Below are 23977 nucleotides of genomic sequence, written 5' to 3' on the forward strand. Positions count from 1 at the left end.
GGTTTTTGTAATCTGGCAAATATGAGTGTAACTGCTGTTACACTCACTTAAGCAGTTTTTCGATATATTCACTTAGTGGAACGTTGCACTAAGCGAGCAAGAGAGACGTTTGGCTTCTCAACCAGGCTCGCTTAGCGAACACGTGCGCATAGCCAACATTTCAATTTTGAAAACAATTTTTTTTTAACAGAAACTCAACTTAGCGCGAGGGTACGTCTGCTTAGCGAGACTTGTAGATTATAAAGCTACAACTCTTGCTAAGCCTGGCCCTAGCCAGCTTAGCTAAAATGATGCATCTTAAGTACAGAGGAGCAAGCGCTTAGCTGATAGGTACTCGCTTAGTGCTCATATTGCCGCAAAGAATCTCGCTTAGTTGTCATGACTGGCGATTAGCGTCGTGGACCTCAATTAAGGCCGTAAGGAATTGCGCTTGGCGACAATAGCTCCCGCTTAGCCACTGATAAGTTGTTGCTTAGCGATCATGCTGAAGCTTAGCTGAATTCAAATCAAATTGAAGTTAGCTTAGCTCAACCTTGGCCAACTTAGCGGACCAAATCAGCCTCAGGTGCCAGGGTGGTGCGCTAAGCGCTTGAACTCGTGGCTTAGCGCATGAGTGATTATGCACTTAGCGAGAAGCAGGCGCTTAGTGAAAGGACTAATTGTCAAAAAGGTTTTCTAAATTTTAAACTTAGTCCTTTACCAAGTTCCAAGGGAGGCTGATATGCTCCAATGTTCAGATTATACAGCAAGTTCCCAAATGATCAAATGCATGAAAAACAAACACAACAAAGATTAACAATGGGTTGCCTCCCAGGAAGTGCTTCTTTAATGTCATTAGCTTGACGCATAGCTTACTACCTTCAAGGTGGCATGAAAGTCACAAAGAACACATCTTCCTTGAAGTTTCTCCTTTTAGCTAGAAATTTCATGATCTTCATATAATCTGGAAGGACATTCCAAATCATTTCAAGAAAGATGTTAGTTATTAAAGAAAGAAGGGCTCTTAAGGTTTCCTCATACTCTCCTTGCCTTCCTTTCTTGTCAATCAGTTGATGAGGAAGGTTATTGCTTTGGAGAATATTTTCTTATTGGTTTTCTACTGTTGAGGAATTCTCCCATTGTTGTTGTGCTTGTTCCTCATCTTTTTCTCTTGACTCATGCTCTTTTATAGGGCTTTTCTTTTAAGCTTCAACCTCTACAAAGGATTTTTCTTGTCTGACCATAAATTGAGTCACTGCTTCTACTAGCTCACCAACCTGGATTTCTACACTTTGGAGTGCTCGTTGAGTTGATTTAGTTGTTTCCATGAATTGCATCAACAATTTATCTAGATTGGATCCTCTTTCTGCTTCATTTTGATGGTAAGGTCGTAACTTTGGTCCCCCATGAAAGTTTTCCATTGAGTAGTTCTTACCAAAATGAATTTCATGATTTTTCATTGAGTTTTGATTAGCTTTTGAGTTGACATGGTATGCCATGAATTCCTCAAACACACTTTCAAGATTAGGAGTTCTTTCTTCTTCATATTGATTGTAAGGACTTAACTCCTATTCCCACTCTTGATCGTGTGCCGTCAAGATATTCATTTCACCCCTTAAAAAGCTCCAAATCTCATGGAACTAAATCATCTGTAGAAGATTTGCTATGTATACAAAGCACTAACAAGAGCAGCATTCATCAAGTCAAGAGAAAAACAAACATAAACAAAAACAAAAATTCACAAAAAGAATAAAAGAATAACAAATAAAGAATAGACACCTAAAAACGAGCTAACTTCCCAAATAAAAAGAAGTTCCCTGGCAACGGCACCAAAAACTTGTTTGCAATCGGCAAGTGTACCGGACCGCACAAGTAGTATAAAACGGTAAGAACCAAGTATTGAACTCTCGGAGAACTGGTGTTACCTGACAAGCTATTTCGATAAATAGGCATCTGGTGTGAAAATATGACTGTAGTTATGAATAGGTATTTAAACAATCTAGGAAAAAAGAAAGAAAATCACGCAAGAGAAATACAGTGTAAAAACAAGTAGAGAATTCGTTGGTCTTCCTCATAGGTTCCTGATGCTAAAAAGGATGTTTTCTATCTAACAATGCTCATGTGTTCCTATGTTGTCTCCTGGACTGCTAGAACCTGATTCCTCATGATAGCCTAGCCTAATCCTGATCAAGCCTCATCCGCAGATTCCTCTTGTAAGACTAAACTCAACCAAGACCGCATTAAGACACACATACATAACTAAGTTCTTGTACCCCGATTCCTCGTGATAGCACAACAACTTAGTCTCATACTATCAAGGACTTTAGAATCAAACCAGTTCCCACTGTTGAATGACCCTAATAAAGCATGCATCTACGTGATCAAGGTAAAAGCACATTGGAATGAAAAGCAGATAGCACTAAGAACACGTAAAACATCATTACATAGATAGAAATATATTTACATCCGGTACCTACAGGGAAGATCCAATAGAGGATTTAGCTTTCCATAGTCTGGAAACCTACTTTACAACAAAGAGAAAAAAAAGATGAAAGACTGCAAAAACACAAGTGGTGAGGATGTCTCCTTCACCTCTAGGATCTGACAATCACTCACAAACTCATCTCAAGCTCTTAGAACGGTTTTCGCTTCAAACTCGCGTCTCTATAGATCTTCACACAGCAAAATCTCTCTGAACCCTCTGGAACTTGGACCTTTATCTCTCTAGAACCTTCGTGTATGCAGAGCTTCTCAAGAAAAGTGCCAAACTCCCCTTGCAAATCTGATTTCAGGCTTAAATAGGTGGCCTTGTTCGTGCTCATGCGCTTAGCGCAGATCTGGATCGCTTAGCGCGCATAAGTTGATTTTGGCTTAGCGCGCTTGTTTCGAATAGCAGATGAGCTGAAGCGGTGCGCTTGATGACCTGGAGTGGTGCGCTTAGCGAACTTGACAGCTCATCTTCTTCTGGATTCTTCCTCGCACTTAGCCACTGATGGTTGCGCTTAGCGAATTCTCACTAAGGCAGCAGCTTGGCTTAGCAAAAGCATGAAAAACATCATTTTGCCAAAGTTTCCTATTTAACCTGAAATTGAGAGAAATTGATTATTAAACACACAAAACAAAAGTATAAATTATCTATTACCTATATTTAACAAAAAGTACTTATAGTATTACAAAACAACCATAAATTGGGAAAGTTTGATACAATGTACACAGGTTTTATACACAAAAGTTAGTCGTATTCATCGACTAACAGGAGGAACTGAAGGCCCTCCAAAGTGTTTGGAAGGGGCAGACCACCAAGACGAGGCTCGAAGTTGGCTAGATTATGGTGGGGTATCTCATGTATCTCCCCCGTGGATTGAGAGACATGTACATGATCAGCTTGGGGTTGTTGGCTTTCAATGGGTATAGGTGTAGAGTTGTTGACATCCTCATTGGGAGTGTGTGCAACATTGGGCGGTGCATGGTTGGGAGCCTAGCCATATGGTGGGAAGGAATGCTTGTTTTGAACTTGCACGAAATGGGGGCCGTCCATACTTCCCAATTCTTTTCCTCTTTGCCATACCATATCCGAGATGGCACAATTTATTTGGTTGAGGCCAGATGTGGGAGTTAGGTCCACCTCAGCAACGACACTGGTAGCGGTCACTGCAGCCGCATTGACCTTCATTATCTTCTTCATGCTCATCATAGCCTCCATCATTGTGGCCATTTGCTCTTTCATGGCCTCCATGTCGGCCTTTATCCCATCTTGCACCTCATTTACTTCACCCATTACTCTAGCTCTAGCACATGATTGGTAAGGACGTCGTAAAGCGCATTCTTTCCTTTCGATAACAATGATTACAATTCTAATTTCAAGGAAAGAATGCAATGAGCAATGCAACCAATGAAAAGCATGGATGCATGTGAATGATGCATTGTCAAAGTACTACGAAGTTTACACAGGACATTAAGTAGGACACAAGGTCAAATCAATTTAGATGACATTCTTTATTACATCTTGTCAGAGTCAAAGTGAAACTGGAAGTAATTTGGACATCAACAATCCTTAATTTTGTAATTCAAGCGATGGCAATAGACAAAGGAGCGATGTAACTCAATTCATCTCTTGCCCCAATTTTTGCAAGCTGGTTACTTCCATACTTGACCTTGACTTGATGAACCTTTTCTTAAAAGCATGTGCTTGGTTCAACCCCATAATCTGAGGAAAAGAAATTTTGATTGGCAATACATCAACAACCTATCATAGAGATGAATGACTCATGATATGCATGGCAAATGTAATTATGAGATTGATATGCCCGAAGAAACATCATTTTCCTAGTTAACCATGCATTAGGTACCACATTCATATGATTTTCAATCATTTCTTTTTGAAATGGGTGTATAATCCCAACAAGGTTGGTTTATAGCCATTAGCAGTACACATGTAACTAAGAAAATGGTGTGACTTTCTTTTTTTCTCTTTTTTTTTATTGTTTTTGTTATTTATTTTTTGTTTTGTTTTTTCCCCTTTTATACAAAGGGAAAATGCAAGGGTCATGCATGAGTGAACCTGACATGCAAATGATGAAAATAAAATGTATGTTGTTATCAGAACAAAAGAGCATGCTAAATGCAGATGTGTGGTAATGCGGTGATTTATGCAAATGCAATGCACAAATATGATAAACAACAAATGCGGGAATGACATGTCCATTCCAATGCCATGAAGAGATGCTTATGCAATGCATGACACAAATGTATTTTATAGACACAAGAGCCCAGAAGATTATCTCTTCTTACTTCCATCATTTGGCAGTACAGTGCCCCATGTATGCACTTAGGAAGGCAATACAGACCTTCTGACTTCCCGTGACAAAATGGCGGGACCAAAATACAATGCATGCGTGATAACGCAATGCGGACATAAACACGCAAAAGCGCATGGTTTAGTGCAACAGGGGGACACACAAGCATGGCAACATCATTAAACAATCATACAATAGAGACCCACATGACATTTAAAAGGTATGCATGGCAGTGTTAAGGAAAACAAAACACGCAGCGTGTTCGCTTCATGCCCCTATTTTAGGAACCTAAATGGGAGGAACTAAAAGGCTTTTAGTGCTAACTCCCAAGGTGGTTATCTCTCTCAATGGCTTCTAGAGATATCATTCCCTTTGACATCAATGTTGTGGCGGTAGGGACTACCAACAACAACATATCATCAAAGAGAAAAACTCTAGATGAGGTTTCACTGTCATCAAGCAAGTCGGGGACTTAGCATGATCATAGATTCACATCCACTTCCTATGTTCTCACAGACCCAGGTATAGGGCCCTTTTTCAACTCACTGTGTGTGCAAAAAGTGTTGGTGTTTGTGTGCATCAAATGAATAAATATTTATCTCATGTATACATTTAAAAAACACACTAAAAGCATCAAAGAGTTATATACAAGACATAAGAGAAATAAAGGGAAACCGACAAAAGGGGAAGTCAAGACATCACACAAGATTAGAAGGCCTAACTCTCTAAAAATAGTCCCCAGTGGAGTCACCAACTGTCGCGACCTGCCCTTCAGCGGGGGCACAAAAAGGCCTTTCGTGTGGGCCAAGGATGCGTCTTCCATTGAAGGAAAACGTGTGGAGTCACCAGCAACGTTTATTCAAGGAAAACATCAAAAAAACCAAAAAGACGATGATCTATGTATTTTGAAAATGAGGGTTCGGGAGTTATTTTTACGCACGGGGAAGGTATTAGTACCCCACGTGTCCATCACAAGGGACGACAACCTCTAATCGAGTGTGCAAATCATGACTTCAAAATTATGTATTTCCCTTTTTATGTTTTTTATGTATTTTCTTGCCTCTTTATGTTTTTTTTCTTTTTTGTGGTCGACAAGGGTGTTTCCCTCGCTGCTACATATCCTCAATCGTGATGAGGAAATCTAACCTACGTAGTTCTTTAGTAAGAACTAAACATTGGTTAAGTTTTTTTGATATTTTTTCGCAAGATTGATTTTAACCGCACAAAACTCGTTTAAGGCATTGTACCTTCAAATGATCTTTTGATTTTTGAAATGGAGAGAAACGTTAAGGCATTGGACCTTTAACGATCTCTTATTTTTTGGAAGGAGAGAAACGTTAAGGCGTTGGACCTTTAACGATCTCATGGGGTCGACAAAAGCGGGGCTTTTGCTCCTACGTATCCTCAATTCAGATGAGGAAATCAAACCTACGTAGTTCTTCGGAAAGCAAGAAATTTATGCGGGGTGTTGATTCTAGACTTTTAAACGGTTCCTTTTCACCAATAAAAGTAAAAAAGACCGTTTAAGGTGTTGGACCTTGAAACGGTTTCAAATGACCTTTTTGCGGGCAAATGTTTGATTTGTGAGTTGATTTTAACCTTAATTTCACTTGGTTATTTCTCAACTCATTTAAGGAAACTTCAAAGTAAAATGTTCGGCTGACACTTATTTTTTATTTTATTGTTATTTTTTAGATCTTTTATTATTTTATTATTTTACTATTATTTTAAAAAATTTTATTATTTTATCATTATTTTCAAATATTTTATTATTTTATTGTTTTTTTCAAATATTTTATTATTATTTTTTTGGTTTTTAACTGAGGTTACGGCATGAACAATCGGCTGGATTTTATTTTATGGGGAATTAAACGAGATTACAACACAAACGATTGGTTGAAATTCATTTAAAGATCGATTAAGTGAGATTACGACCTAAATGATCGGTTAAAACTCGCTTATAACGCAGAAAAGAAATACCGAAAGTAGACGAGATGAAGATGAAAACACACAAAGCAAGACTGGACCCCTAAGGGTGATAGAATGAATTCAAAGCTTCGAAATCGAAAACTAACCGGTTGAAGATCGAAGAACGAAAAAGAACGGCGAAGAACGTCCACAGAATTGATCACGAAAGCGCCTCGACCTTGATTTTCTCCTTCTTTCTTTCATTAATTTTAAGTGAAGTTTGGATACCAAGGGTGCTGAACCCTTTCTACTTAGCCTCCCTTCCCTATTTATAGCAAAAACTAGTGGAGAAGCTTGCTGCCCAAATTGATCAGTTCACCCCCTCAGAATGTTCTAGATATGTCCAATGCTAGTTACACCCCCAAGTTTGATGAGTGCACTCCCCTCCAGAATGTTCTAGATGGTCCCAGATGGGCCCAATGCTAGTTACACCCCTCAGTTTGATGAGTGCAGCCCCTCTCCAGAATATTCTAGATGGGCCCAATGCTAGTTACACCCCCCAGTTTGATGAGTGCAGTGCCCCTCTACAATGTTCTAGATGGGCCCAATGCTAGTTACACCCTCTAGTTGGATGAGTGCAGCCCCCCATTTTGTGTTTTTTGGCTGATTTCTTTCTGAAACATCGTGAAACTTTACGGATTACGTCGAAACGACTGTTAAGCATCTTAAATCGGTCAGCCAAAGTTCGTACGTTGACGAACAATTATCCCCAAACGAAATTAGGGTATGACAACAACAACAAACTTGACGATATTTTCTATTTTCATATCTGCAAAAGAGTCATCCTACTCTGACATTGAAGTGTCAGGCTTGTTGTCATTAAATCTTACATGAATGGCCTCTTCTATAGTCAAGGTTCTAGAGTTGTACACTCTATATTCCTTGGACAATTCAAAGTATCCAAGTAAGATTCCAAAATCACATTTAGAGTCAAAGTTTCCAAGGTTATCCTTGGTATTTTAGATGAAACATTGGCATCCAAATGGGTGGAAGTAAGAGATGATGGGCTTACGTCCCTTCCATAATTCATAGGGAGTCTTCTTTAAGATTGGCATTACATAAATTCTATTTTGTAAATAACAGGCAATGCTTATTGCTTCAGCCCAAAAGTATTTCAGAGTTGAGTGATTGTTACACATTGTTGTTGCCATTTCTCAAAAAGATCTATTTTTCCTCTCAACAACTCTATTCTATTGTCGTGTTCTTGGAGTGGAAAAATTATGGTGAATACCCTTCTCTTCACAGAATTTTTCAATAAGATCGTTTTCAAACTCTCCCCCATGATCACTTCTGATAGAAAAAATACATGTGCCTTTTTTGTTTTGAATCCTTTTATAGAATTTATATAAGGTATCAAAAGTAGCCTTGGTTGTGTGTAATCAAACATCTGTTGGATCAAGTGGCCTCGGAATAATTAAGAAGGGGGGGTTGAATTAATTATGAACGTGTCTTGACTAATTAAAAATCTATCCTTCTTAATGTTACTAGATTCTATTAGGCTTTTACTACAAAGTTAAGAAAGTAAAGAACAAAAATAGAAACTTAACCAAAAGTAAAAGCGATAATTAAAAGTACACAGTGGAAGTTAAAGAGTGTAGGGAAGAAGAAGACAAAACACAAGATTTATACTGGTTCGGCCACAAACCGTGCCTACATCCAGTTCCCAAGCAACCAGCGGTTCATGAGATTTCTTTCAACCTTTTAAAATCCTTTACAAGCCAAAGATCCACAAAGGATGTACCCTCCCTTGTTCTCTTTGAAAAAACAAGTGGATGTACCCTCCACTTGAACTGATCCACAAGAGATATACCTCTCTTGTTCTCAGTGTAACAATCTCCAAGTAGATGTACCCTCTACTTGTACCAGAAAGGATGTACCCTCCAATGTGTTGGGACAAAGAATTCTCAGGCGGTTAGTCCTTGGAATCTTTTGTAAGGGAGAAATGAGACACAAAAGAATTCAGGCGGTTAGTCCTTCTATTATTTTGGCAAAGGGAGAAGAGAATAAAAAAGATGAATAACACAAGTTTTTGATCAAAGAACTTTTCTTCAAAGAGAAAGTATTGAACAAAAACTTTTAGAAATATGAAGAGAAATGAATCAGAAAATTCTGTAGAAAAAAGTTGAAAGATGTTGAGAGAAGATTGAACGATAGATAATGAAAGATAGATCAATCTTTTAAATACATGTCATGGTCACATATTTATAATCTCTTGATGACACAAGTCAAAGCTTGTGAGTCTTGGCAATTTCTTTAAAACTAGTCACTTAAAAAGTTGTGACTTTTGAAAAAATCTTCAGAAACAAGTCACTTGAAGAATTGTGACTTTTGGAAATTTATTTTTCGAAATCAGTCACTGGTAATCGATTACCATTAAGGTGTAATTGATTACACATGAACAGATGTGACTCTTCATTTTAAATTTTGAAAATTAAAACGTTTAGAAGCTCTGGTAATCGATTACAAGTATTGTGTAATCGATTACACAAGTTTAAAATGATTTGAAAATGTTTAAACACAAGTTGTAACTCTTGAAATTTAAAATCTTAACGTTTTAAAACACTGGTAATCGATTACTACTTTCTAGTAATCGATTACCAGAGAGTAAAACTCTTTGGTAATGATTTTGTGAAAACTTATTGTGTTACTCAATGTTTTGAAAAACTTTTTTAGTACTTATCTTGATTGAGTCTTCTCTTGATTCTTGAATCTTGAGTCTTGAATCTTGATCTTGATTATTCTTGAATCTTGATTCTTGAATCTTAAACCTTGAAACTTGATTCTTGAATCTTTGCTTGAAACTTTGCTTAACTCTTGATTCTTTGGCATCATCAAAATAACCTTGGAAGACATTGCTTCCACAACATCAACAAATCCGATGTTTTGTTTAGAGCTAGAAATGGCTTGTTACACAGAATATTTGGGTTGTAAAAGCTTGAGGATAAGCTTTCTATAGAGCTAGAAGTGACAGTGAAAATACTTGTAACTTTGTGAAAAGGCTTGTGGAAATTTTGAAAATCACAATTCAACTCTCATTCTTATGATATTTGCCTTTACAAAGTTTATCTTGTGAAACTTGTCAAACTCCTGAAACTCTTTTATTGTACATAGTAATTAATGGATTTGATAGTTCACCTTTTGAATCAATCATGTTTGGATACCACCGTGGTAAAATCTATCTCAGTAAAACTACGATCCCGAACTCGTCAACCGTGGGACCATTGTGAAATTTGGACACCACCTTCAAAACCCATTTTTCGCACATCACTGCCGTTGGGATTTATGAAATAATTGTTTTGCAGAGAGAAATTAGTCTCGCACGTTGACAGTGAAATGGAGGCTACAATCTCTTCCCCTTCTCTCTAACGCTTGGAAACCCCAAACAGAGCAAACAAAGTAAAAGCTTAAGGATTCTTAGGGAACTACTAGAGACATCACTATCACTGCCAAACTACACACATCAGCCTGCTTAGAGGTAAGGGATGAGTTTATCGCAATTGAGGTTAAAATGAACATATGTAGTGATGTAGATCCATGTGCAGCTTGTAGGCCTTGGATCTTCTTCATCAATGAAGTTTTTTGCTTCTTGAAGATCAATAAAAGGGGAATAGAGAAGGAAGAAAGACGATTAGAGATGTCACTTCAAGGAGAAGATGAGTCAAGAACAAGCTCACCATCATAAGAAGCCATGGATAAGAGCTTGAAGGTAGGATGAGATGAGTGGAGGGAGAAGGAGAGAAGGAGCATGAAATTTTATACCTCAAATGAGGTCTGAACTTTGAAGTGTAATTCTAAAATGATCAAAGTTGAAAAAAGTGCACACACAAGGCCTCTATTTATAGCCTAAGTGACACACCAAATTGGAGGGAAATTTGAATTTCTATTCAAATTTCACTTGAATTTCAATTTGAATTAGTGGAGCCAAATTTGGAGCCAAAATTTAACTAATTGTGATTAGTGAATTTTATCTATCGTTCAGCCCACTAATCCAACATCAAGTCCAAGATTCTCCACTAAGTGTGCTTAGGTGTCATGAGGCATGTAAAGCATGAAGGACATGCACAAAGTGTGACTATATGATGTGGCAATGGAGTGTAGCAAGCAAATGCTCACCTCCCCCTTAACATGGTCCAAAATTTAATTGGACTGGGCTTCTCCCAATACAATTAAAATTATCTCCCAACACACATCAAATAGTGCACTTAATGCACGTGAAATTACAAAACTACCCCTAATACAAAAACTAGTCTAGGTGCCCTAAAATACGAGGTCTGAAAATCCTACATTACTAGGGTACCCTCCCTGCACTATGGAGTCTTGAATACAAGGCCCAAAAATAATGAAATCTTGATCTAATATGTACAAAGATAAGTGGGCTCATACTTAGCCCTTGGGCCCAAAATCTACCCTATGGCTCATGAGAACCCTATCACTATTTAAAAAATTAAGGAAAATAATGCAATAAAACATACATTTTTCTGTATTTTCATGTTGATTATTGTTACCAAAAAGTACGACAAACCTAAGGTGTCCTATATGAGCACCTAAGTTTGTATTTAAACTAAAAATAAGATCAAACCTACCTAATGAGTCCTTATGTATGTGAATCATGAAGATGTTGGATGCATGGTGATTTTAAAAAAAAAGGGTTGCACCACTCAACACATTCATCATACCACCTATCATAGGAATTCGGTGCCTCAAAATACCTATTTTGGGCACCAATAAAACACAAGAATTTAAGCTTTTACAAACCAAACCCTCATCCGAAAACTTCTTTACTTGAGGAATAACCTCAAGCTCAAGAGGTATGACAGTGCTAGGGGATGTTTCCCTTGATAGGAGAAGGTAGAAGGATTGTTTAAGAAGGAGTGCTCTTTTGATATCACCTTTTGTTGCAAAATGATTTTCCTTCTTAACAATCTTCTTTGAGGAATCCTTTTCATCTTTTCCCTTCCCCTTGGCTTTTGAAGACAAGGCCTTACTATCCTTCTTTTTCTAGTTTTTCTTCCTCATCCCTCTTATCTTTCATAGTTAGTTGATCTTTGGTCACCTGTGAAGGTGTTTGAGCATGCAACACAAACTTTGTTCCAAGGTGGGTGAGAGTTATCTCATTAGTCAGGCAATTATAGATGATTTTCCTATCATATTTCCATGGCATACGTAAGAGAAGGTGTCCTTCCTCCATAGGAACATGAAGTTTGTAAGGCTTTGGATGGAAAGTGATAGCAAGGCTCAACTTAGAGACTAATCTTGTGCTGCAACAATTGCAACATGAACCACTATCTACAATGAGAGATCATGTGCTATTAAAAATTTTACACCTTGTGTGAAAAATATTCTCTCTTTGAGATTGGGTCAACTCATAAGATTGGCCTCCTAGAAGCCTTTTGAACATTAAAAGGTCCCCTTTTTCTTGGGGGTAGATTTCTTCACTAGATTCTTTTCCTATTGCTTCTTCACTTTCACTAGAGGAAGGTGAAGTAGTAACCTCATCTTGGCTACTATAAATGTCTTGTCCCCTCATAACCATGGTTTTTTTGGTGGGGCATTGAAAAACAATGTGTCCTCTTCCAAGACATTTAAAGCACTTTATAGAGCTAGTCTTCTCTTGCATACTAGCCTTAGGGGGTTGCTTTTCTATTGTCCTCCCCTTATCATCTTTGGGCTTAGAAGGTGCAGCCCCTAAGATGCCTTGACCTTGGTCTTTCTTTGGATAAGAGTGAGAGCCATAAGATTTTGAAGTAAGCTTCATTTTAAGTTGTTGCTCTACCCTTATGCAAAGTTGGACTAGATCATCAAGGTCCGTATATGGAAGAAGCTCAACCTTGTCCCTGACTTTCATATTAAGCCCACTAAGGAACTTAGCAATACTTGTTCTTTCCTCCTCCCTTAGCCCAACGCTCAAAAGGTGTAGTTTCGTTTGTTGTCTATACTTTTCAACACTCATACTCCCTTGTCTAAGCCTTTGGAGATTGTCCATAAGCTCCCTTTCATAGTTGGAGGGGATGTGCCTCTTCCTAAGGGCACTTTTCAAGTCATTCCAACACTCTACTGGAGGATCTCTATGAATCCTTTTTTCCATAACAAGGGAAGTCCACCAATAAAGTGCATACCCTTGGAAGCTAATGGTAGCCAAAGGAACCTTCCTTTCCTCACTTGTATGTTGGCAAGCAAAGAGTTGCTCAACCTTCACTTTCCAATCTAAATAAGCCTTTACATTGTCCTTCCCATGGAATTATGGGAGGTTAATGTTAGCCTCTTGAGGTTTTCTCTCCTATGGGAGTGAGGTCAAGGATGTGACCTATGCCTTCCTCTAAAATAGTCACTAAATTCTTCACTTAGGCTTTTGCAAGAGTCATGACTACTATTGGAGGCATATTTTTCTTCTTTCTTCCTCTCTTATTTTCTCTCTTTCACCTTGACTTATTTATTCCACTCTTTTTTTTTTTCATTTTTCTTTTCTCTATTGTTTTTCTTTCCATAAAAGGGGTCCTTAGGAGTAGAACCCTCACCATTAACAACACTAGATGAAGAATGAACACTCATGTTTGTTCCTGAGTTGTGGTTCTTTCTTGTTAGGGGTTTGAAAACAAAAGGTAAAAGAAACTATGGTTGAAACTAGCCAAAATAAATACTAGAAGAGGTGTGAAAGATAAGGTAAAGAAAATTTAAAGCAAGCTAGATGGTTTCCTATATGAAGGCTTGGATGACCCTTTGGAGGTCCCAACTAGCTCGTCACTTAGTCTACACGGTTTACACTATGCTATTACACACAAATAGAGGATTGGGTGGTCTCTTGGAGACTCCTAATACATCCCTGAAGAATGTCCAAATACAAGGAATTTTGAATAGAAAAAAAAATCCAGCACTCAATTGTTCTATTGCAACAAATTTAACAAAGCAATTAAGGTATTCAATGATTGTTTGTTTTCTCAAGTGTTTCACTCAAAATTTGGTGACGCTTTGGTTGTTTCAAATCCAATGGTGCTCCTAGGATGGTTAACCTCTATGAATAAAAAATATTCCTTCCAGCAATGCACTAGTTTCCTCTTCCAGTCCTTATTGTAGGCAATACTTAAACACAAAAAAGAAGAAGAAGAAGACAAGCAAGGAACCAAAAGATGAAATGAAAGCTAAACCAAAAGGAAACATAACGTGACATTCATTCAATGAGATTCAAGGAAAAATAAAGCAAAAGGACAACACCACAAGCCAAGGTGGAAAAGGAAGTCCTAGAAAGGCACTAGATTAGATTAACAAATTAAAAACAAGACTCAAAGCAAAATTCTAGTTATGTCAATTTAGAAACACATCTAAAATATGAACAACTCGAAGGATTCAAATAGGCTTGTAATACAACTCAAAATAATCAACAATTTTCAAGGAAATCAAGCATACACAGGATTCAAAGAGGCTCTGATACCACATGATGTAGCTCCATGTGGAGCTTGTAGGCCTTGGATCTTCTTCATCAATAGAGTCTTTTGCTTGTTGAAGATCAATGGCTGCGGAGTGTAGAGGGAAGAAAGATGATTGGAGACACCACTTCAAGGAGAAGAGGAGTCAAGAACAAGCTCACCCTCATAAGAAGCCATGGATAAGAGCTTTAAGGTAGGAGAAGATGAGTGGAGGGAGAAAGACCACGGAATTTTATGCCTCAAATGAGGTCTGAACTTTGAAGTGTAATTATCAAATTATCAAAGTTGAAAAAAATGCACATAGAAGGCTTCTATTTATAGCCTAAGTGTAACATAAAATTGGAGGGAAATTTGAATTTCTATTCAAATTTCACTTGAATTTAAATTTGAATTGGTGGAGCCAAATTTGGAGCCAAAATTTCAGTAATTATGATTAGTGAATTTTAGCTATGGTTCAGCCTACTAATCCAAGATCAAGTCCAAGATTCTCCACTAAGTGTGCTTAGGTGTCATGAGGCATGTAAAGCATGAAGGACATGCACAAAGTGTGACTATATGATGTGGCAATGAGATGTAGCAAGCAAATGCTTACCTCCTCCTTAAGATGGTCCAAAATTTAATTGGATTGGGCTTCTCCCAATTCAATTAAATTTATCTCCCAACACACACATCAAATAGTGCACTTAATGCATGTGAAATTACAAAACTACCCCTAATACAAAAAACTAGCTAGGTGCCCTAAAATACAAGGGTTGAAAAGTCCTACATTACTAGGGTACACTTCCTACACTATGGAGCCCTAAATACAAGGCCCAAAAATAATGAAACCTTAATCTAATATTTACAAAGATAAGTGGGCTCATACTTAGCCCATGGGCTCAAAATCTACCTTAAGGCTCAGTGTTCAATTCAATGCCCTTGGGGGGTAGGATTGCATCATGTAGGGATCCTTAGAGGATTAAATTGGGGTTTACTTTAGATGTTTATTGAATTATAATTTTGCTTTACAATTATAAATAAGATATTGTTGTGTTTGACGAACGAATGGATTTCCTAATGTGAATTGGTTGATAAAATTGAGTGCTCTTAGTATTTTCGTGTTTTTGACCTATGATTTTGATATGATTGTGTAAAATTGTTGAGGTGTTTTACTCCTCATGTTGTGAGAAACATTTTTGTATAAATTGTTTGTACTTTGGACAAGATTTACTAGATTGGCATGATAAATTGTTATATTGAGATTATGAAATAGTTATTCAAATTGTGAGTAAGTGAAAAATTGAACCTGTAATGAATGGTGAGATACTTGTGTATTGAGTTGTGAGTTATGAACTATGCAATCACACAATTGTAAGACCCTTTAAGGACAACGAGTTTGATGTGAACCTTACGGGACGGATCGCTTGATACAGGCTACGGATATTTGGATGACGCCACTTCCGGTGAAGGAAGATAAGTCAGGGTAGACGCCACTTCCGGTGAAGGAAGATAAGTCCGGGTAGACGCCACTTCCGGTTAAGGAAGATAAGTCTGGGTAGACGCCACTTCCAATGAAGGAAGATAAGTCTGGGTAGACGCCACAAGGATTACCTTGATAAGTCTGATAATTGGTTCAACAAGGAACCCAGAGAGAAACTCTCACCAAATTTTATCAAATGCCAAAAGTTTTTTTTTTATTCAAAAAAAAACCAATACTTATAGTGTATCTGAACTAAAAGATAAAAATAGACATGGGCCTTCTAAATAGTTTGGGCCAAAATTACAATAAATAAAAATTATAACTAAAAAATATATTTAACTTGGGCCTTCAAATTAATCTGGGCCTTCAGCAACAATTAATAGTCTTGATAGTGTCTCTGCCTCTGGGCCTTCATCCTTCTCCACTTGGGCCTTCATCCTTCTCCACTCGGGGGCTTTGTCCTTCTCCACTTGGGCCTTCGTCCTTCTCCACTTGGGCCTTTAGCCTGTATTTGGCCAGTTTCATGATTCTCATCAGAGTTTTTGCGCAATGAGTATTATGATGGGATCGACGAGTTAAAATGATTTTTAAAACAATTGAGTAGTTGTGTGTATTACATAGTTCATAGGTAAAGTGTATATGATTCATGAGGTGTGATAAATTGGGGTTATACCATTGTGATTGAGCCCGATTGTATGTGATAAATTGAGTATGTATTGACTTGTAATATATATGTGCATTGAGATGTTGTGTGCACTAAGTTGAGAGTTATGAATCGTACAATCACATGACTATAAGACCCTTTAAGGACGAGAAGTTAATACGCGACGAGTATTGTAATGGGAACCACTGTGGGGACTCAGTGAGTTTAATCACAAGCACGACGAGATAAAATTATTTTGAGAACAATTGAGGAGTTGTGTGTTTTGTACAGTTCATAGATAGAGTCTTTGTGCTAGCATCTTATATGGGTTGAACCTGAATCAGGAGGGAGAGGCCCTGACGGACTCTTTAGAGTTTAGGCCTTAGGGGTAAATACACCCGATTTGAGTGCTCCTTTAAGCTTGTGCTGATACCACATGGTTGGAGCATTCTCGCAAAACAACGTGAGCCTGACTAGTCTCCCTATGATTTTACCTAGTGAGAGTGACCTGACTTACTAATATGTGGTCTATCTTGTCATGAACTCCTAGGCACCCAACAAGGCTTTCACTAACATGGTACCACATTGCATATAGGATTGAGTCTTAGTGTATCTGTTGCATAACACTTGTGTATTGATCGATATTGATTGATTTAGTGATATTGTGTTTTGATCCTTGAGTATGTGAATGATGTGAAAATGAATGAGAAGTGTTGTATTGTGATCTGATGTTACGTGAAAAGTGGTGGAATGATGTGAGCTATGTTTAAATAAGTTGTATTTCATTTATATGATATGTATATCTACATGTTTTCTTGTTTCTCTCTATTAGTTAGGAATGTGATAACTCACACCTGTTGTGTTGTTTGTGTTTGGATCCTGTGATGATCTTGAACTTTGTGTTCGTGGGAGCAGATGACTAGGTGAATTGCTTTAAGGAACCTTGTGCTCAAGGACGTCTGGGCATAATTCTCTGATAGGATGTGACATTGGGGCATGAGTTTTGTTTATTTACATGATTTTTTAAGCAAAACAATGTTTTCTGACAAGTTTTATATGGTAATAGTGAAGTGAATGTGAGCCTTTTATCATTTTGAAATGCTTTTATTTAAATGTGTTTTAAAAATGTCATATCCTAATTTCGTCTGGGAACTATCATTCGTTGATCATTTGATCCTTGCTAGTTGAAACAAATGATCATTCAGTGTTTTGATCAAGAATGCGAAAAATACCAAAAAAATAGGGGGAAAGGGGTCTTTTCCTTGGTTTTCCTGGACCCTAGCTCGCCCAGGCTAGCCTTCGGCTCACCTAGGCCACCAAATAGCTTCATGGTGAAGAAAACTCACTACTTCAGGGTTAAGTTTTAGCTCACCTAGGCGAGCTGCAACTGCCCCAAAGTGACCCTTTGCCTATAAATAGGCATCCTAGGGGTGTTTTAAAGGATTCCAAGGCTTATAAGTGGAGAGAATTGAGAGAAGAGAGAAAGAAGAAGAGGAAACGAAGCCGAGGCGCTGCCGAATCACGACTGTGACCAATCCCTACATTGTTTTCTTGTTCGGTGTTCTTCGTGCGACCGTCGGTTAATTTTATTTTTAGGGATTGAATGTGATCTATGTACCCTTAGGGGTCCCCCTTGTTATTATGCCCACATTCATCTTCTCCATCTATCATCAGCGATCTTGTTTTTCTTTATAAAGTTCAATCTTAACCGATCACTAGTGTTGTAAAGTTGTCTTTAAAGAGATTGAAAGTTAATAAACAAAACCATGATAAAATCAACTCATAACTTCTTCTTTTCATCAAATATCACTTGAGATCGTTTCAAGGTCCAACACCTTAAGGATTCTCTCCGCTTTTCAAAATTTAAAACATTGTTTCAAGGTCCAACGACTTAAACGACTTTTTGTTCGCAATATTAAAATAAATCTTTCAAAAACATAAAATCAATTTAACACACAAACATTCAGACTTAAAGAACTACGTAGATATGAATATCTCATTGCACCTGAGGATACATAGGAGCAAGGGCAACACCCTTGTCGACCCAAAAAAATAAAGAAACATGAAAAGGGAAAATACATAATTTTGAAGTCACGTTACGCACACTCGATTAAAGACTGTCATCCCTCGTGACAGGTGCGTGGGGTGTTAATATCTTCCCCATGTGTAGACAACTCCCGAACCCTTATTTTCAAAATTCGCAGACCTCCTTTTGATTTTTCTAACATTTTCCTCGAATAAACGTTGGTGGCGACTCCACTCATTTCCTCCCAAGGAGACAAATGTTTTGGCTCATCTATTTGGCCTTCGTCGTCCCGTCGTAGGATAGGTTGCGAAAAAAAACTTTTAATTAATTTTGATTTCTTATTCTTTTTATTGTTAATACATATATATGTGGGGTAGAAGGTATGACAAAACTATCCTAAGAGGAAAGGTAGACAAGGAAGGGAAAGGTGGGGTTTCTGCCCCTTGCCATCATGTTTTTTGCGCTAATGACTACAAAGGGTAAATTGGAAAAAGAAAAAAAATCTTTAAAATGTTAAAATTAAATAATATTTGATTGATAAGTGTTACAATTTAATTGGATCCGCCAAACTTTCGGCTAAACGCATTCGGAGTTTGTAGCATTTCTCATCATATTAAATAGTATATGATATATTCTTTTATCAAATAAAATTCCATCATAATCAGTTCACAACCAATTAATGTTATTTAATTGAAATTATATTTTAAATTTTTTATCCTGGTACTAAACAACAATCCGTGGAGGGACTGACAGATACAGATTAGATTATAGAGAACCCGACAACTACACAGTGGGAACACATTCAACATCGTCAGTCATGTGCGCAAGTGCAACACGGTCCTATGATTATGATTATATTTAATGAACACTCCTATGCTGGTTTGGTGTATTAATTTGAGATCTGGCATCAATAGGAGAAGAGGTTCTAATTTGGGAAGGTGCTAAGAATATGGAGAAAACATCTTGGGCGTGCACCGTTATCACCCAGGTGTGTCTCTGCTTTGCTCTATACATAGCTCTCAACTTGGGTCAACCTCAGACTTCTGATCTTTACTTCATCAGTGTCAAAGGAGGTTTCAGACCCTTTACCCAACAATTGCATCTTCTCAAGCAGGTCCATTTTCTGATCTCTCTTCATCAACCCAACATTTTGTTTTAGCAAATTTCAGTGGCACACCTGAGCTTTTTCAAATTACAGATAATACCACTTTTTTTCCTTCCCTACACTGACCTTTTTTATGTTTAAAATCATTACAGTAAGATCCCTTATATGTTAAACTGACTTACACCCTCTTAATGTTTGAAAACATTACATTATGTATTACACTAAGACTCCTACAAGGGAAATGGTTAAAAAAAAGGTGTTCGCGTAATTTCCTAAAATCTCAGGGATATTTACTGTAATTTAGTCTCTCTCTCTCTCTCTCTCTCTCTCTCTCTCTCTCTGTTGTTATTTGTTTTAAAATCTTGTTTGCTGCTTTTCAGGTTTTCTTATTTGTGGATATTGCCAACTATGTTCTTTTAATGTTCAATCTTGATAGTTTGAAAGTACCTTGTTCCCAGCATTAGTTTACTTGATGGAATTTGGAAATGGTTTCTTGAGTGAACTAGTTAGTTGCTTTGACTTATTCTCATTTTGCTCACCCTTTTCTTACTTCTCTCTCTTTGCAATGTTAATGAAGATGGATAAGGTGGCAAAAGCTTACAACGCAAGTTTTGTTGTGAGCAGCAGTGAGCTGGGGGAATATGATTCACTCATGCAGAATGTACGTCAATTTTGTTTTTATTATACTTACTCTGAACTTTGTGGCTATTCCCTTTTGTATTTTACTGAACTGCTACATAGTAGTGGAAGAAGTAGAATTACTAGGAAAATGCTAGCAATATGGTGTTTGATACCCTCTTTTAAACACACTATTATTGATTCAATTTTATTGGAAATCACAATATATTGTCCATCATACGTTTTTTGTTGAAATCAGTCCAGCTCATAATTTTATAATTTTCAATCAATTTTAACCTATAATAAAGATTGTGTTAGAAAATGTATCAGATAGCGTGTTGCTAACACTCCTCCATTTACTATGTTAAAACAATGGAATTTCTGGGGTTTTCAATTGCAGTTTACAATTAAAATTGTGGCCAACCTGGTTGGGTGGTCCATGTCTTCAATATGATCCCAATTACAGCCATATTTTCTACAATTTTAGTAATCACAATCCAACTGCCAAACCACTTTCCTTTCTTTGATATCAGTTTGTACATGCAGTTAGTTGACCACTTGATTTTTCTTTTATTGCAACGGCATATGGTTCATTGCTTTGAATTGTGAGCAATGGTTTATTCTTATACAGGCTACTCAACATTTTCCGTCTCTGAGACTACCCTGGTATACCACCTTCTATGCCATCTGTTATCTGTAATGGTACATTTACATTGCATGGAAATGTTATTGCTACAAAATATTGAATTCTAGTGTACTTTTTGAAGAAAGAACTATGCTTTGTCACTTGTTAGTTCTACTAAATGGTAGAGTTACGAAGAGAAGTAGTTTTCAGGTACACCACATACACTACTACTACATCTTCAAAAACAAAAGGACAAGAAGTGGGGTGCTTTTCAAAGAAGATCACGACATCTAACAGGATAACCTCAGGTGTCATCGGTGTGGATACTGAATTATTGAAAGTAAGTATTTTTTTTTGTTTAGTAAAAATATTTATGTTTACTGAACATCATTTGATATCATTAAGGCATTTTCAGTTAGAGAACAATTGCTATAGTTGAGAAATGTGATAGAATCCTCTTGTGTTTCTCTTAACACGTATCACAGTGTTCATTAATTCTACTCAATTTATTATAATCGTATTTATCTGTGTTTGCAACAATAATTCTCTTATATATGTTTTTCTGCATTATTTTAGTTTGTATTATTTATACTCATTGATTCAAGTTGATACTCTAATTCATGATTTTACATCTGATAAGATTATATAAGCATGTCAATTCATTGTTCCCTTATTTATTTGGCTGTCATATCAAGTAGTATAGAAAACATTAACAAGGAGTACAAACATGTCAATGCCAGAGCCAGAGGACTAAAAAAAACAGGAGGGGGGTTGTTCTCGCCCACTTTTTTATTAGGTTTTTAACTTACATAATCTGAGAATCAGGTGAAATTTATATTGTTTTAATTATGTCAAATGCTATGCTACTCACTGTTCTAGTTTTTGTTGATCCACACTGAGATGGCCTCAATTTGACAGGCTGAAAATGAGTTTTCAAATTATTTCCTGCTGATTTCTTGTGTGGTATATAAATCATCTTGTTCTGTACATGTCTGTTTTGCTTTTGTGACAGTGGATTCAGAGGCTAAAGTAAAAAATTTGTTGAATCTTATGGCTTTTCTGTAAAATCATTCTGATCCTCATCCTCCTAAAGAAAAGAGGTCTAAAATCTGAACTCAAAGGCTGTTAATGTAGCAGGAGACACTAATAATTGACTTATATTCTTGCCGCTTGGACTACTATTTTATTTTAAATTTTACTAGCGAATATGAATAGAATATTAGAAAATAGGAAATTAAAGCTATAAGGTGTATTTTAGAGAGTAAAGTGTGTAGAGTGGATAATAGTTGATGGAGGAATCAACAGTTTAGATTTCTGTAGAGTACAGCAAATAAAACAGTAAGAGGAATTATACAGATCTATTCGCTAAATTATTTCATTTGCTCATCCACTTGTTCTTTACTCTCTGAAGTATTCACAGCACTGCACTGCACTTTTGAAGGAGCTGAACCTCTTCTCTATGTAATAATGCTAATTAATTTGAACATCAATGCAGGCTGTGTTACATGTTTCATGTTCTTAGTTTTTCCCCTTTCTCTCTTGGTTAATTTAGTCTTGGAGGATGTCTTATTCTCGGTATCTCCTTTCTTAATAAATGCTATTTTTTTAAGAAAAGAAACAAAACAATGACAAAACTCATCAAGTACTATGCCTCTTTATTCTTTTTGGCTCTTGAGAGGTAAATGATTCTCGTTAAATATCATGGTCATCGAGATGCCTAAGAGAATCTAAATTTTTGTGACAACTTCTAAATATTATTGTTTGTATTTTCAGTGCTGGAATAATTTTCTTTTTTGGGGAGGGGGGTTTGTCGAGTTCTACTGGATAAGATCAGTTTACATGTTGAGCATTTAACAAGTAATTGCCTCCTTTCTCTTGTGACCGATTAAAAAATTGAATTTTTTATCTCATCTTGAGTTTTGTACCTTCTTTATCTTATTTTAATTGTTCAACTGGAATCTTAAACACGGCTCCAGCTCAATTTTTTTCCACCTATTCCTTTCATTTGTTTGAGTTTAATATCATCTAGCTGCTGCATTCACTTGTTGGTCTTTGTGCTCATTTGTTTGCTTTTCTGATACTGAAGGATTATGTCTTGAGAGGATCATTAAGTGGCAACAAAATCAATCAATTGCATTGGCTAATCAAAACACTGGCAGCAAACAGTAGCAACTGGTATCATCAGTATTGGCATTAAACTTTTCTTTTTGAATCTGACTTTTTTTAAAATATAACTGGATTATGTTAAAAAGTATAACAATTTCTCAACAACCTGTGATATTCAAAATCATTTGTGGTCAACTCTATCTCTTTTACAACCTTCAGGCGCATTATTGTTGGATACCATAGTAGAGAACCCTATTCAATTTTTCTAAATGGAAATTCTGTCTTTAAAAGGTAATGTATTATTCACTATCAGTCCCAGTTTCTGTGCTTTACGTAACTTCTGTTACCAAGCTTATGAAATCTTCTTTAATGTTTCATCCTTCTAGAGAACTGGCTAATGGATTCCTTCTTCACCATGTCAGCTCAGATCAAATTGTGAGTAGCAAAGTAGATTTTTTTTTTTTTGCTTTATTGGTCTCAATTTTACTGAATTGTTTTTAACATAGCTCTATACTCGTCATACACTAAAGTATCAATTAAAAAAACTTGAGTCATATTATGCATGGCATAACTGGTTGAATTCTGTGGATCCAACAATTTTGTCAAAGGACCAATAAATGACTCTATATACACACATTTTTCAAAGCACAACTAATGCATCATCCCATGGCAGGTAACCAACTATATAAATTTTGCTGGTGAAGTTGTTTGCACAGCTGTGCTACAACAGAAGGGTAGAGAGATCATGTAAATATTTCGAGTTAAAGATTCACAGTATTACATGGTGGTATCCGTTGGATTAATTTGTTGTAAATTCCATGAGTAAACAGTGCTCATACATTTTGTTATGAATTACTTGAGTAAACAGTGCTCTTAAGAGATTTTTTAATTCTTCACACACGATGGATTTCAACATTGCTAATAATTATTTTGAATATTGATTATTAATTCGAAGACCTTCATTAGAAGATGGAATAAAGATTTTAGATGAAATTTCAAAGTATTAATTAAAATATTTAAAACTTCATTTTTCTCTATAAAAAACTGAAAATTAGTTGCTTGTAGCACTGGAATTTGAAAAAAAAAAAAACATGGGAAGACACTTTCATATTTATTTATCATTAAGGATTTAAGTAAAAACTTAAATTCCTTTAAAAGAAAGTTAAAACTTAGGTTCATTTGAGAGGAAGCGGGTGTATATTTTTGAAATAAAAAATATGACAATTCTAAT

General features: G+C 36.6%; 1 protein-coding gene across 1 annotated transcript; it reads left to right on the forward strand.

Moving 5' to 3' along the window:
• Positions 1–19052: 19052 nt before the first annotated feature.
• LOC114387299 lies at positions 19053–23694 on the forward strand. Its single transcript, XM_028347453.1, has 8 exons — positions 19053–19406; positions 19975–20058; positions 20647–20681; positions 20851–20980; positions 22727–22815; positions 22966–23037; positions 23133–23181; positions 23420–23694. Exons 1-8 carry the CDS (start codon positions 19242–19244, stop codon positions 23495–23497), a joined length of 702 nt encoding a protein of 233 aa, XP_028203254.1. The 5' UTR covers positions 19053–19241; the 3' UTR covers positions 23498–23694.
• Positions 23695–23977: the final 283 nt, after the last annotated feature.

The sequence above is a fragment of the Glycine soja genome, chromosome 15, assembly GCF_004193775.1.
Source record: "Glycine soja cultivar W05 chromosome 15, ASM419377v2, whole genome shotgun sequence".
In the NCBI taxonomy this organism is placed as follows: domain Eukaryota; kingdom Viridiplantae; phylum Streptophyta; class Magnoliopsida; order Fabales; family Fabaceae; genus Glycine; species Glycine soja.